General features: G+C 34.5%; 1 protein-coding gene across 1 annotated transcript; it reads right to left on the bottom strand.

Moving 5' to 3' along the window:
• Positions 1-576: 576 nt before the first annotated feature.
• Positions 577-8,042, bottom strand: LOC132558341 (dolichyl-phosphate beta-glucosyltransferase-like). The gene is made up of 9 exons (XM_060222888.1): positions 7,977-8,042; positions 6,338-6,512; positions 5,639-5,685; positions 4,977-5,045; positions 4,306-4,398; positions 3,647-3,820; positions 3,192-3,343; positions 2,086-2,171; positions 577-1,418 (listed from the first exon to the last, which is right to left on the bottom strand). Exons 1-9 carry the CDS (start codon positions 8,040-8,042, stop codon positions 1,303-1,305), a joined length of 978 nt encoding a protein of 325 aa, XP_060078871.1. The 3' UTR covers positions 577-1,302.
• Between the last annotated feature and the right edge of the window lie 5,265 nt (positions 8,043-13,307).

Below are 13,307 nucleotides of genomic sequence, written 5' to 3'. Positions count from 1 at the left end.
CGATAATGCTATTCTATCTCACAAACTCAAACAATGAAAAATTTGCATATTTTCATGATTGAAGTTGAAATAAAAATATATGGTATGATTCTTGATTAAAAAAATTCCAGTAAATTTCAAAATTCACATACATACATGTACATACTATGTCTACAGCAGTTATGTTCAAACCAAATCCTGCACTGTATGACCCTTTAGGGACATGAAACAAATCAGCACACATGTATCTTATTTGCATCCATATTAAAAAAAAAAAAAATGGACAATCTTCTGAAAATGACACTGTTATACTTAATATCATGTTATTTTGGAACATTTTCTTCAGGTTGGTAATGTCAATAGAATAGGAGTTCTTATATCACAACCAGTAGATGATGTTTCAATGACTACATGGTCACATTCATCAGACAAATGACCCGTGTGGAGTGTACATGCAACTAACGTAATTAGTGTTTGGAATCGACCGACTGTTTCCAGGGTACTATAATACTATCCCATTCCATACACTATGTACATCAGTGCTAGTACACTCCACTCTGGTCATTTGTCTGATGAAGGTGACCATGTAGTCTTTGAAACATCACACTCTAATGTTCTACTGGTTGTGTTATATGAACTTCTATTCTATTACTTTCATGTTGTATTTACAGAGCATGTGTTTGGACACTCATACCTGCTATTAAATAATAAAAAATAAAATTCCTAATCAACTATACACTACACTATAGAGTGGATTATTAGGTTTTTACTCTGAAAGGCATTTCACAAACAGGGTAAACCTACACCAGCATATATCAATCTATGTGTACATAAATCCCCATCTGCAACTCACAACCACCTTTAAGTTACACATGCTTTGTGAAATGGGTTGTAACTCTAATGCATGGCCTACATATGAATGTACAACCACTCTTTAAGTTGTACCCTGTTTGTGAAACAGATCCCTTGCTATTACACACCAGATTCAAGTGCCTGTGATACTAAACTATACCAAAACTTCTGAAAAATATTGCCAGGAATATCAGTTACATAGGAAACTGACATGGGTTCAAGTTTCATTAACCATCTCAGATTATCATGTGTGTGAATGTTATGGACAGAATTAATGATTAATTAGAATCTGATTTCAATTAGATGAAGGTATACACCACATACACTCGCATGACATTACCGAAGTCGGTACAAAAGATAACATAATCTGTAACATCCCATTTACATCAGCTATTGCTCTGTGCATCTATCTCGCTCTCTCATTTTTGCCATCTCTCTCCATCTCACAAACAAACATCCCACTATCACAGTTTACTCTTTTTTCACTTTGGTATTAATTTTCCATGCCCCTATGATGTAACGTAGACGTATCAGAAGCAGATCTTTGCCCATTTGTAGCCAGCTCCACACTGGAATCATCTTTGATCCTGTAACGAAATTTATATATAGAACAGAAATTACTTACTATATACACTACATGACTGTATATTTAAAAACTTTAATTTAAACAGTCAAAATAAATTCTAAACTCATGCAGCTTTAGTTCATCTTCTTTGATATATATTCAGTGCTGTACGAATCTTCATCATCAATTTCATGCACAATTGCATTTCTGATAAAATAAGAATATCAGTGAAATGATGAATGCTCCCTAAAAACAATTAAATTATTGGAAACAGAATTTTACCAAAAGGCAATTAAGGGCCTGCAGGCCCTGACTTTGGTATGCAGGCAGTTTGCTACATCGCAAAATATTTAAGTACCAGGTAAACCAAATATGTACATTAAATATCTTTATCATAGTACAAATACTAGTAAAGTTATGCTTCAAATTAGAAATTTTAACAAAGGGCAATAACTCTGTTGCATTTGAATTTTGTTAAATTCACATGTCCATGAAAATAAACCTGGATTTCAGTACGTGTGAATTTTTTGAGCAACATCTTTCCATGAAATGAAATGCCAACACCAACGAAAATTGAAATTTTTGGAAAACAACGAAATTTGAGCCCCATGAAAATACATGATTTTACAGTAAATCATTAAATCTCATCCTTATGTTTCCAGCTAATCTCAGTTTCATTGATAACCTACCTTCTATCTCCTGCCATGTAATGGCTACTTCTGCTATTCTCATGTTGAAGCGCTGGGCCAGATACAACAATTCTACATCAAATGCCCTATACATATATAAAAAATTACTTCAATACAACGAAACATGAAAGTACATGTAAACCTAAAATCATTTGTTCTTAAACAATTAACACTAAAACTGTATATAAAGCGAGTGACAAATCTACAATTTATTTTCAAATGTCCTTTTCAACTTTATTGCTAAATACAATGTGTCCAACAATGTAAGATTTCAGTATTTCCAGCAAATGTATGAGTTCCATTGAACTTCTCTCTGAGTACAGGACTTGGGACTGGCATGTAGATTTATCGGTGCAACCATGTGCACTATACAAATGAATACATCTCATTTAGTGTGATAAGTCAACATCAATTGCAGGACTTAAGCATGATAATCCAAGACATGTTTACTATTTCTATAACTTACATGAAGATGAAATGTCTTAAACTTTAAAAACTACATCATCAAAAGGGTAAATAAAGCAAAGTTTTTTTGATAATGAAGTATCTTATTTTACTTAACGATAAAAACATAATGCATTTTAATTTCTTTGATCATGATTGGAGTATATTGTTTGTTCCATTAGATATAATTATTGTCTTTCTCAGACTGCTGGAATCTATCCCCAACCCAAGAAATTACTCCTCAGCTACATTCCTTTTCCAAGTTTTCACTTCTAAAATCTAAAGTTTAGCTTGATCTCCTGACTCCACCGAAATATCATCAGAAATAGCAGAGAGTCAATATCAACAAGACAGTTTGGCAAATTAGTCTGACACACTTCCATACCAAGGTGAATCCATACCAAGTTTAAAGATCCAATGACTAGTCATGTAGGAAATAGAGCCTTGACAATTTTTTCAAATAGGTCAAAGGAGGGACACGGTGGAAAATTACCGTCCACAGCAGTTTCTGTAAGGGGACTTATCATCATATGTAGTAAACAGTATCCTTGGTTTGTGAGATAAATAAACCAGTTCTGATATAAGACGTTTATTTCTATCAGTTAAATAATTAAAATCGTTGAGTATAATTAGTCTCATGATGATATAATTGATATATTTACCATCTCTCCACATGTAAATTAGAAAACAATATGATAGCTGCATCTCTGGTTAGAAGTTTAAAGCCACACTGTGTGTCTCGGATTCCTTGTACACATAGAAACCAGACGAGGAAGTGGAAGCCTTTCATCAGGAATGTACGGAACAGTGATCGCTGTAGATATAAAGACAATCAAAACATTGATTAATGAGATAAATTTCAGTGACAGTGCAAAGTACTTAATGACAAATATTATATAATTTGAAGCTACATGTGTAAATATTATCCTTTCCTGTTCAACAATAAAATATCTCAACTAACATTTGCGATGCAAATAAATATCATTTTCAAGTTAATCAGACGAAGAGTGTTTTGTAATACATAACCCAAGTTTCCTGTTTCTTTTGTTCAATTATTATGGAAGAATACAATAACTCCAAACAGTTAAAAAGTTTAAAAGTTAAAAAATGATAATACCTCTGCAATGGCTTCCTTTTCCAAGTGAGCTCGGGAGCCGCAGACTACAGCTTGATTGTCAGATTTTTTATTAATTTTAAGCATTTCTGTCTCTAGTTTTCTGTAATCTTTGAACTGGCTTGCACCATCAGCATCAGCAAATAACAGCAGTTTTCCCCGCGCTACAAACATTCCCTGTGAACACCACAAAAAGAAGGGTCAGCAGGCTACAGATAACACAAACAGAATTTCAATCCTTTGAATACAGAACTATTGTTTTTCCTCTCTGCATGTTGAAATGAGGACTGCAAAAGTTTTATTTCTAAATTATATATTTATATATATGATGTTCAACATTTTGGTAAAGGAATAACTTGTTTGCATATGCATGGTCAGTATAATTTGACTGGGTGGCCATGGGTGCCTTGCTGGTGGGCTTTGGCAGTAAACTTCAGCGAGATAGCACTATAAAGTTGGCTTCAGTTCTGCACTATCACAAGAAGGCTAACATCAACACCTTACTTTAATGACATTACCTCTTGATAGGAAGTTAGTCAAAATAAACCAAATCAAATAAAATGACTGAAAGAACACATATGCAAATCAGATAGTGAAGCAAATTGATGGAATATCATTTTAAGTACAGTATAAAACCTATTACAACACTGATATCTACGTACCAGGCGCACAGCTCCCCCTTTGCCACGGTTCTTCTCTAATGTCAGTACACGAACCTTATCTACACCATACTTGCTGGAGTATAAATGTCCTGTCTGAAATAAATCAAATGTAATAATCGTTGCTGAAATGTCTATGTCACTGTCTCTCCAGGGATTTATAATACACGAGAAATCAAGACTGATGTTACTCCACACACGTGCTATTTTGTGTATTTAAAACTCATTGAATTATTATGAGGTATGTCTCCTGTATCACTAGTATTTGACTACTTTTCATATGTACACTGTATAGTGTAAGTAAGTAACCCCTGTAACTTTGAAAGTTGGCTACGATCATTTGATCATACTTGATAGCCATTCATCAACAATCATTTGTCAATGCTCTCAGATTTTTTGTTCACTGTAAAGTCAAGGCAATACACTTGGACAAAACTATCCCTACTATTGATCTATTAAAGCAATCTTCTGGACAAACCAGAGTATAAGTAGATTTATGGCAAATTCAACACCAATCTTATTCAACACAACACAGATACATTGTCTGTATCAATCAACTTAATAGTGCAGAAATTCTATTTTTTCTTATTCAGATGGAAAACAACATCTAACGAGCTTTGCTACATTGAATAAATTAGAATAGAACGAGAATAGAATTATATGAAAACACATACCGCTGTTGTCTTGTCCTTGCTGCCATCGTCCACTACTACAATTTCGTAACTGAAGGATGGCATCAGTTTCTAAAGGTAGATATACAATATCATTTCAAAATAGTGACATCACATCTGAAGGGCATGATTAATAGATAGTTCATTAATTTTATCCCTATGTATGTTGTACTTGATTTTCTCAAAATCTTTGTGAATTTCTGTTTTAACTACAGTCAGTACTGGTTCAATTTATTTCCGTTTGTGCATTTAATGAATTGTGATAGACAACTTAGACCTTCTTAATAAATGTACTCTCAAATCCTCACAGTCAAGAGCTCAAGTTATAGACTTTATTTGTGTTGTATTATTTAATTGTCAACATTTGCCACTCACTTATCAATAATTCATGCATAAATAATTGATTAAATGAAAAATTTTCTTGAGCATATGTTGGTCCCTTTAATATTAGCCTGGTATATAATGATAGATAAAAATCCATTATATATTAAGTTGTCAAATACAAAAACATTTGATTGGTTTAGTATATATGTTTCAGATATGGTTGTCAGTCAATACTAGATATGGCTATCAATGATTTACGAGGTCTTACTACATAACTGCTATTTGTGAAAATGGAATCTGGTTATTCTAAGATACAAAAATCAACATTTAAGAATTCCTACCTGTCTTTCTTCTAAATAATCTATGGCTTCATTCATCATGGCAGGCACTACAATAAAAAAGAAAACAAACTCAATTTAACAAAATTATTTACAAATCATGCTATAAGTGTGTAAAACAACAATGATAACATATATTGATACATACATTGTAGTACCATTAATGCAAAGTGTCAGTTTTTTCAAGTACAGTTTCAACTTTTTCCACTAAAAGGAGTGTTACAAATAAAATTCATCTCAAATGAATTCAACCCTGTTGCTAAGATTTTACATACTGGTAAAACATATAAGGGAATTTAGTGAACCTATGTAAATAGCAATGATCTGCATATACCATATCTAAGTTCTTGAAATTTAAACAAGAGAAATTGAAAAAAAGTAATTCCTTTTATCTTTAATATTATTTGTTTATGCATAGTATTCGGTATACTGAATGCTGATAATTATGTATTACACAAGAAATTTGTTTTAAACAAATCTGTGCTCAATATTATCAAATACCCATACAAAATAAGTTATAAAAACAACACATGACCTCTCCTAAATCCAAGCAAAACTTTATGTTAAAAAAACTCAAGTTTAAAAGGCAAATGACAGGACATTTCCTGGAGAGAAAGCCCGACATCTTGATCAATCTGTCTTAACAGTGGTTACATTATTTACATAGTTACATTGGTATATGTACCATGTACCAATACATACACCTTTCTTCTTCATTATAAGCTGGAACCACAACTGTTAGGTCAACACTCGGGGGATCATGGATGCTGGGTAACTTTATTTTCTTATTCTTCTTTGGATCCAGGAAATACTCTTCACTCTCAAATCTGCCTAGGTCTGGATAGGCTTCACTTGATTTATAGATGATAACCATCGCCTACAAACATAAATAAATGTAGGTATGCTACTGATAGGATTTATTTCATCCTTGTTTGGTGTATAAGGTGTACTGTATACATTTTATTATAATTTCAATATTTGTTTCAACATTCTTAAAATCAGACACCCCAGTTATTTGCTTTCATTATGGTGGATTTATATAATATGTATATCTTCAAATTCTACAAAGAAATATATTGAAATTAACACTTTGTTCTTGCTTTCCTTCTAAATCAAATGTCAAACTAGTCATGTGCTAGGACACCAATGTGTCTTCTTCATGTTTTGCATGGAAGAAACTTTTGTAGTGCATAAACTTGCAACGTTAGATGATGCTTTAGTTAGCTGTTGTGTGTAATATCTGACAACCAATAAAACTGAAGTACTTTGACTTGCAAGTTTTGAACTCTAAACATGTACAATCTCAGTAAACCTTACCACTTGGTGAGCTAATATGTCAAGCTGTCTATTCTGACATGCAAATCAAGCTTAAGAGATGTTCTGTCCAGTCAAGCATTTTATTATAGCTAGCTATAGCATTTATTAAGTTACTTATTCAAGTTGCACCCCTTTCCACCAACTTCTCTGCCAGGACAGCTATAACTTGTCCTCAAGTTTGCAGAGGTTACACAATTGTTTGCAGAGAAATGCTAAATATTTTGCCCATATTTCTTGAGTCCCTTGGACTGCAGTGTAATGGAGGTCCTTATTTATTTCCTAGGAACTGAAGCAGAGACCACTGATTTGTTAGTTAAGCGATCAACTGATCACGCTATTAACAGTAAAGTTCTCTTTAACAGAATCATCAAAATATAACTAGCATTTACTGTCCTGTGTTTACAAGGGTTACATATATCCCTTATCTTGTTCGATTACCCTCTTAAACTCAAGTCAAAACACTCCAACCTAGATGTTGGCATTTGTCAGACAGGCGTTACTGTATCAACCCGCCTGTGTACTGTCATGTACATTGAATAAAGTAAAACATGCCAGTACAACTGCCATTGGACTGTGACACAATAATCTTTGAAGTGAACAGTTAACATATGTTATACATTTTTGAACTAAAACAAATAGTATCACATGCCCCTATAGGTTAGTTGAAAGACTTATGATTATCTATCAACGATCCCGTTCTTGTTTTAAGAATGTGAACAGATAATTATATCTCTTCGGACTATGAGTGGACCAGCATTGCAAAAGCTCCATCGGCAGATCAGCTTTTCCAGCCTCATTGGGCTCAAAGTTAGAAGCCATTGCACTTAACGATAAAAGCGCTTTGATACAACGTCTTGTTTTCAACAGCTGGCATTGCATGATTGGCTGTAACCTGGTTAAGAATACATACCGGTTGCATCAGAAACTATCAAATACAATGTTATGTTAGTGTAGAAAGCGGATAAATTCGACCCTAGTTTAAGATTTCTACGAATATGAACTCGTGCATTTAACTTTTTCTTACCAAAATCAATACAACAACCAATATTAGCACGAGAGCGCAAACTACAGCCGTTAGTGTGCACTCCATAGCTATCCGTGGTGTCCCCGGAAGTTGTTGTTCTTTCCCTAGTCATTTAGGCGCTTAATGCGTTCTTAGCGTGCTATTGAAGCGTTTTAGGTTCAGAAATTATAAAAAGAAAACTACTAACGCGTGCGGTGCGGAACCTAAATCAAAACATATAATAGACATTCACACACAACGTCATGGATTCATACAGAAGGACGGGTGTTCCTTGGTAAGTTGTCATCACGATTCTAACAATTAATTGCTCCTGACAAATTGCATCCTTGTTCAGTGAATTACGTGCCCGGTAGAGGCTTACACTTGAATCTGTATGTGTCAATGTACAGTATAGCTGCAGTGTTGTAGTTAAGATACACACATATAGAGATCTGATTATATCATCACGATTTTATCATATTGTGATGCCGGGTATTATCGCTCTAGCTTTAATGTGATTACATACAATATCTGATATATATATATATCATCTCATTATTTAAGACTGTGTTATATATGATTCTGCATTTTATTGGTAATGTGATAATGATAATGTGTATTTTGACATAGACAGACATGCTGGTATATCCATGTATACTATTAGCGCGGACATAGATATGTTAAATATACAGCCTATGCTATTAGTACTTATATCAATAATGCAACACAATATAATAAAACATATTATCACATATTTTCAAAATTCAAGTGTCCTTCTATCTCTATATGCATTTCTGTGTCCTAGGAATATGTTCTGTTAAATTATATGTTTCTGTAAATGGTATACAGATGCATATTCGATGGACCCTGTATAGTGGTACAGATTTATGTCTGACCTTCATTGTAGTTATCGGCTATCAACATGTCAACATAGAGTGCCAACCCAACATACTCATCATGTATACATACCTCAGTAAGAACTCACCAAACACATTTCTACCCCTATAAAGGGCCACCAAACAAACATATATATATACAAACCAAATATACATCCGTACCTCTGTACAAGGCCTGCCATATAATTTTTGTACTGGACCCATCAAACATACAAATTATTCCATACGGGACCCACTGGAGAAAACCCATACATATATGTACCTCTAAATCAAGCAAAAAACTTTGTCGCATTGCGACCGTCAGCATAGTAGTAGTAGTAAATCAAGCAAATCAAATGAATATTTGAACCTTTCCATTTCACCTGAACCTCTATTCTAGACCCCAAATGAATGTGTAGCTCTATAGAGGACTACCAAACATACCTGCGTTCCTCTGTACAGAGCCAAAATTCTTTACAGGATCCTCTAAACATACCCTTATGTAACAGAGGTCATTATTTATTTCAATGCCTCGGCTAGGAATCAAACCTGGGACCCCTGGCTTACTAGTCAGATGCTCAACCAATCAAGCTGAAGAGGAGTTCTCTCTAGTCGAGTAGTATATTGCGGCTAGTATTTTATCAGGGTTACATACTCTCTCTCCAGGAAACAACTCATCCTTGAGTTTCCAGGGGTTACAGCGATGCTGGTGGGGCATGACTAAGTACTATTCCCAGGTCCCTACATGGGTGCCAATGTAACAGAGGTCATTTTTAATTTCAATGCCTCGGCTAGGAATGGCACCTGGGACCCCTGGCTTACTAGTCTGACGCTCAACAAATCGAGCTAAAGAGAAGTTCTCGCTAGCCGAGTAGTATATTGCGGCTAGTATTTTACCAGGGTTACACTTACTCTGTTCAGAGCCCACAAATTATATGTATGTACCTTTATTTAAGGCAAGTCGAAAAACATTTGAATCTCTATGCAAGGCCTATTTCACCTGAATGAACATTGTGTACATCTATGGAGAATCACTAAACATACTTCTGTAATGTATACCTCTATATAGGGCCCACCAAATATACGTATGTACCTCTTTACAGTGCTCATGAAACACATTTGTATCTCTATAAAGGGCCCACCTAACATATATCAGTACTTTGTAATACAGTAACCACCAAGCATATGTCTTTACAGGGCTCACCAAATGAACATTGTACCTATTAAGGGCCCAAAAAAATTACATTTGTACCCCTGTAACCAGACAACAAATATGAATCTCTGCTTCAATACAGGACCTATTAAACATGATTCTGTACCCCTATATAAAGAACAGACAAATAAATATCCCTGTAACTCTATTAATATAATGCCAGGAAATTGTACATCTGTACTTCCATACAGTATACAGAACTCTAAGATTACACTTATGTACCTCCGTATAAGGCCCATCAAAAACATTTGTATGTCTATGCATGATCCATCAGACATACCTCTGTACATCCTCTATACTCTAGAGATTACATTATCACTTTCACTTTCTGCACCCCTGGAACATGTCGTGGCAAAACTGTGCCATGTGTGACACCTTGTGGACAAGACGAAATGTCATAAATATTTTACGGGTACTTCCTCCCAATTTTTTCAACTAATCTCTTTCAAACTAAATAGGCTTAACCACCTCATCATGAAGTTGTTTTTTCCAGGATGCATTTTAATTTGACTTTTTTTGGAAGAGTTACTGCCCTTTTTTAGCCCACCATCATCAGATGGTGGGGTATTCAAATGGACCTGCGTACGTGGTCCGTCCGTCCGTCCATAAACAATTCTTGTTACCGCTATTTCTGGAAAAGTACAGGATGGATCTTTCTCAAATTTCAAATGCAGGTTCCTCTTGGTCCCTAGTTGTGTATTGTACCTTTTTTGGATTGATTCGAATTCAAGATGTCCGACAGGTGGCCATCTTGGATTTTGGAAGTAAAAGGTTGTTATCGCTATTTCTGAGAAAGTACTGGATGGATCTTTCTCAAATTTCATATGCAGATTCCCCTTTTTCCCTAGTTGTGCATTGTACCTTTTTTGGACTGATTCAAATTCAAGATGGCTGACAGGCAAACAAACAAAAAAAAAATAAACAAATCTTCAAGAACTGAAAACAGATCCTCAAATGGTGGGCGCCAAGATCCCTCTGGGATCTCTTGTTTAATAATTCAAATCTAGACCAGAGACTTCCACCCAATTTTCAAATGATCTCTTTCAATCTTGATATGCTTGTAAATCACCATAACATTGCACATTTTCCTGCAACTTTTTTTGATAGAACTATTTTTTGCAAGAGTTACTACTGCTTGTTTTCAATGATCAAAATCTTGTCCAGAGGTCTCCACACTCCATTTTCAAACTGGTTGACTACATTACCTTGGCCAGAAGTATTTTTATCTTGTAAAGTTTTTGATTAAATAACTTTTGAAGAAGTTCTTTCCTTTTGTTTCTTTTCCAACATTTTAATCACATCCTATGTCCTCCCAGATCTTTTTTTAAACAATTACTTTTAAACTTGGTGTTCCTACAATGATAATGTAAAATTGTGTTTGTCGGAACAGCTTTTATAGATTCAACAACTATTGGATGAACTATAGTTCTTTTTTTCAGCCTTTTTCATGTTGTCTGGAGACTTCTTCTCTCAGTTTTTACTGATATCTTTAAAAGCTGGTATGCTTTATCCAAACATAACATTGGTTTTCCTCATGGAATTTTGACTTGAAGAGTTATGGATGAGTGACTGTCCTACATTCTCCCTCAATTTTAAACCAATTTCAGATTTGATAGACTTAAATTAGCTTCCTTAGTGACATTTTCATTAGATTGTTTCATATTTATAATTTGAATTCATTTTGATACAATTAAGTGTTTAGATTTTGACATAAGATAATCATATTTACCACCACAGAACTCATGTGTATTGTTATTGTGGCTATATTAAAATCTAAAATGAGTTAAAAATTTCAGTTGAGATATTCTGTGGACCATACAGAATCATTGATGGAATCCTGTTTAAATCAAATTTTAGTTCAGAAGACACTAGATGGCTTTTCACAATGACAGTTGTGCAGTAATCTTGAATGCCACCTAAGCCTCTTTACCCTGTTGAATCTGAAGATACACCACCCACAAGTCGAAGTTCTGTAAAACCATGACTTTCATGTCATGAATGTAGTGATTTCACTTGGGGCCATTTTTGACTTATACACTACGCATTAGTGGAAATTCTGTTTTGATACAACTTAAGTTATTAACAGAAATAGCAGCAAACATTTTCATTTCTTTATGTGTCCGGAGCATGACTTTGCTTCCAGTTGAGCAAGTATAATGAAGACTGATGTATACATTGGTAAATGGATGTGCAGTGAAACAAATTCAGGGCCTTTGACCCCTAAATTACAGAGTTACTGCCCTTTGTTAAAAACGCCTTGTCAAGAGAACTTTGCTTGCATTTCAGTTAGGAAAATAAAGCTTGGTGCATACATTGACAGTATGCAGTGTAACAATGTTAGGAACTGCAGCTCTTTCATTAAAGGGTAATTGTCCTTTGTTAAGTTTATGTGACATGAGCGTAGCTTTGCTTGCATCAAAACTAGGATCATGAAACTGCAACCCTTAATTTCAGATTCATTGCTCTTCGTTAAAATTTTGAGTCCAGTGAAGTTTTTTTCAGGAACATTCATCGATGTCACTGAAATCCTTCTTTCAAAATTGTGGTCACCTGGAATACGGCATGTGTCGTCTGTGGACCATACATTAAATGTGATTTTCACGATGGAGACTATTTGAAATGTGATGTACAAATTTCACGAAGGACTATCTGTAGACCATACATAAATATAAATTGTAAGGTGTTCAGTCCTATTTTGATGAATCAATCCTTCCTGAAAAATTTGAGGAAACAAGATTTCCTGTATCAGATAACATCGATCTTGAATGCAACATGGGTTTGAATTAAGTTGAAGATCAGCTTTAACTTCGCCCTACTCCCTAGAAGACTCCTTGTCTCTGTATTGTCATCCATTTAGGTGGAGTAGTGCTGATAGATATTGTTCACAGATGAATGGAATCAAGAAAATAACATAACCTTTACTGGTCTTCCACCAGAAAGGCTGTAGACTTCCATTGAAAACATACACAAAATGTAATTATAATGTTTCAGATTCTTTAACTGTCTTTGATTACCGGTATGTAATTGTTTTTGTCAAAATACAATCATTTTTACAGAAAAATCACAAAGAAACTTGTCATTTTCACCATTTATTTACATAATTAACTACTGTAGATGATCATTTTCGTCCATAACTTTATCTTTATATCCTGTTGATGGTGAAATGTATAGTGGTCCTGGTAACAAAAATCCTCCAAGGTTCATCACGCACTTTACAACAGCAAATACACACACTACGTATATCAGCCATCAGTTTATGCTAGC

The sequence above is a fragment of the Ylistrum balloti genome, unplaced genomic scaffold (genome assembly GCF_031769215.1).
Source record: "Ylistrum balloti isolate Yb309-2 unplaced genomic scaffold, AGI_CSIRO_Ybal_v1 Utg370780, whole genome shotgun sequence".
NCBI classification, from domain to species: domain Eukaryota; kingdom Metazoa; phylum Mollusca; class Bivalvia; order Pectinida; family Pectinidae; genus Ylistrum; species Ylistrum balloti.
The sequence above is the reverse complement of the archived record's forward strand: the minus strand, read 5'-3'. Positions and strand labels throughout refer to the sequence as shown.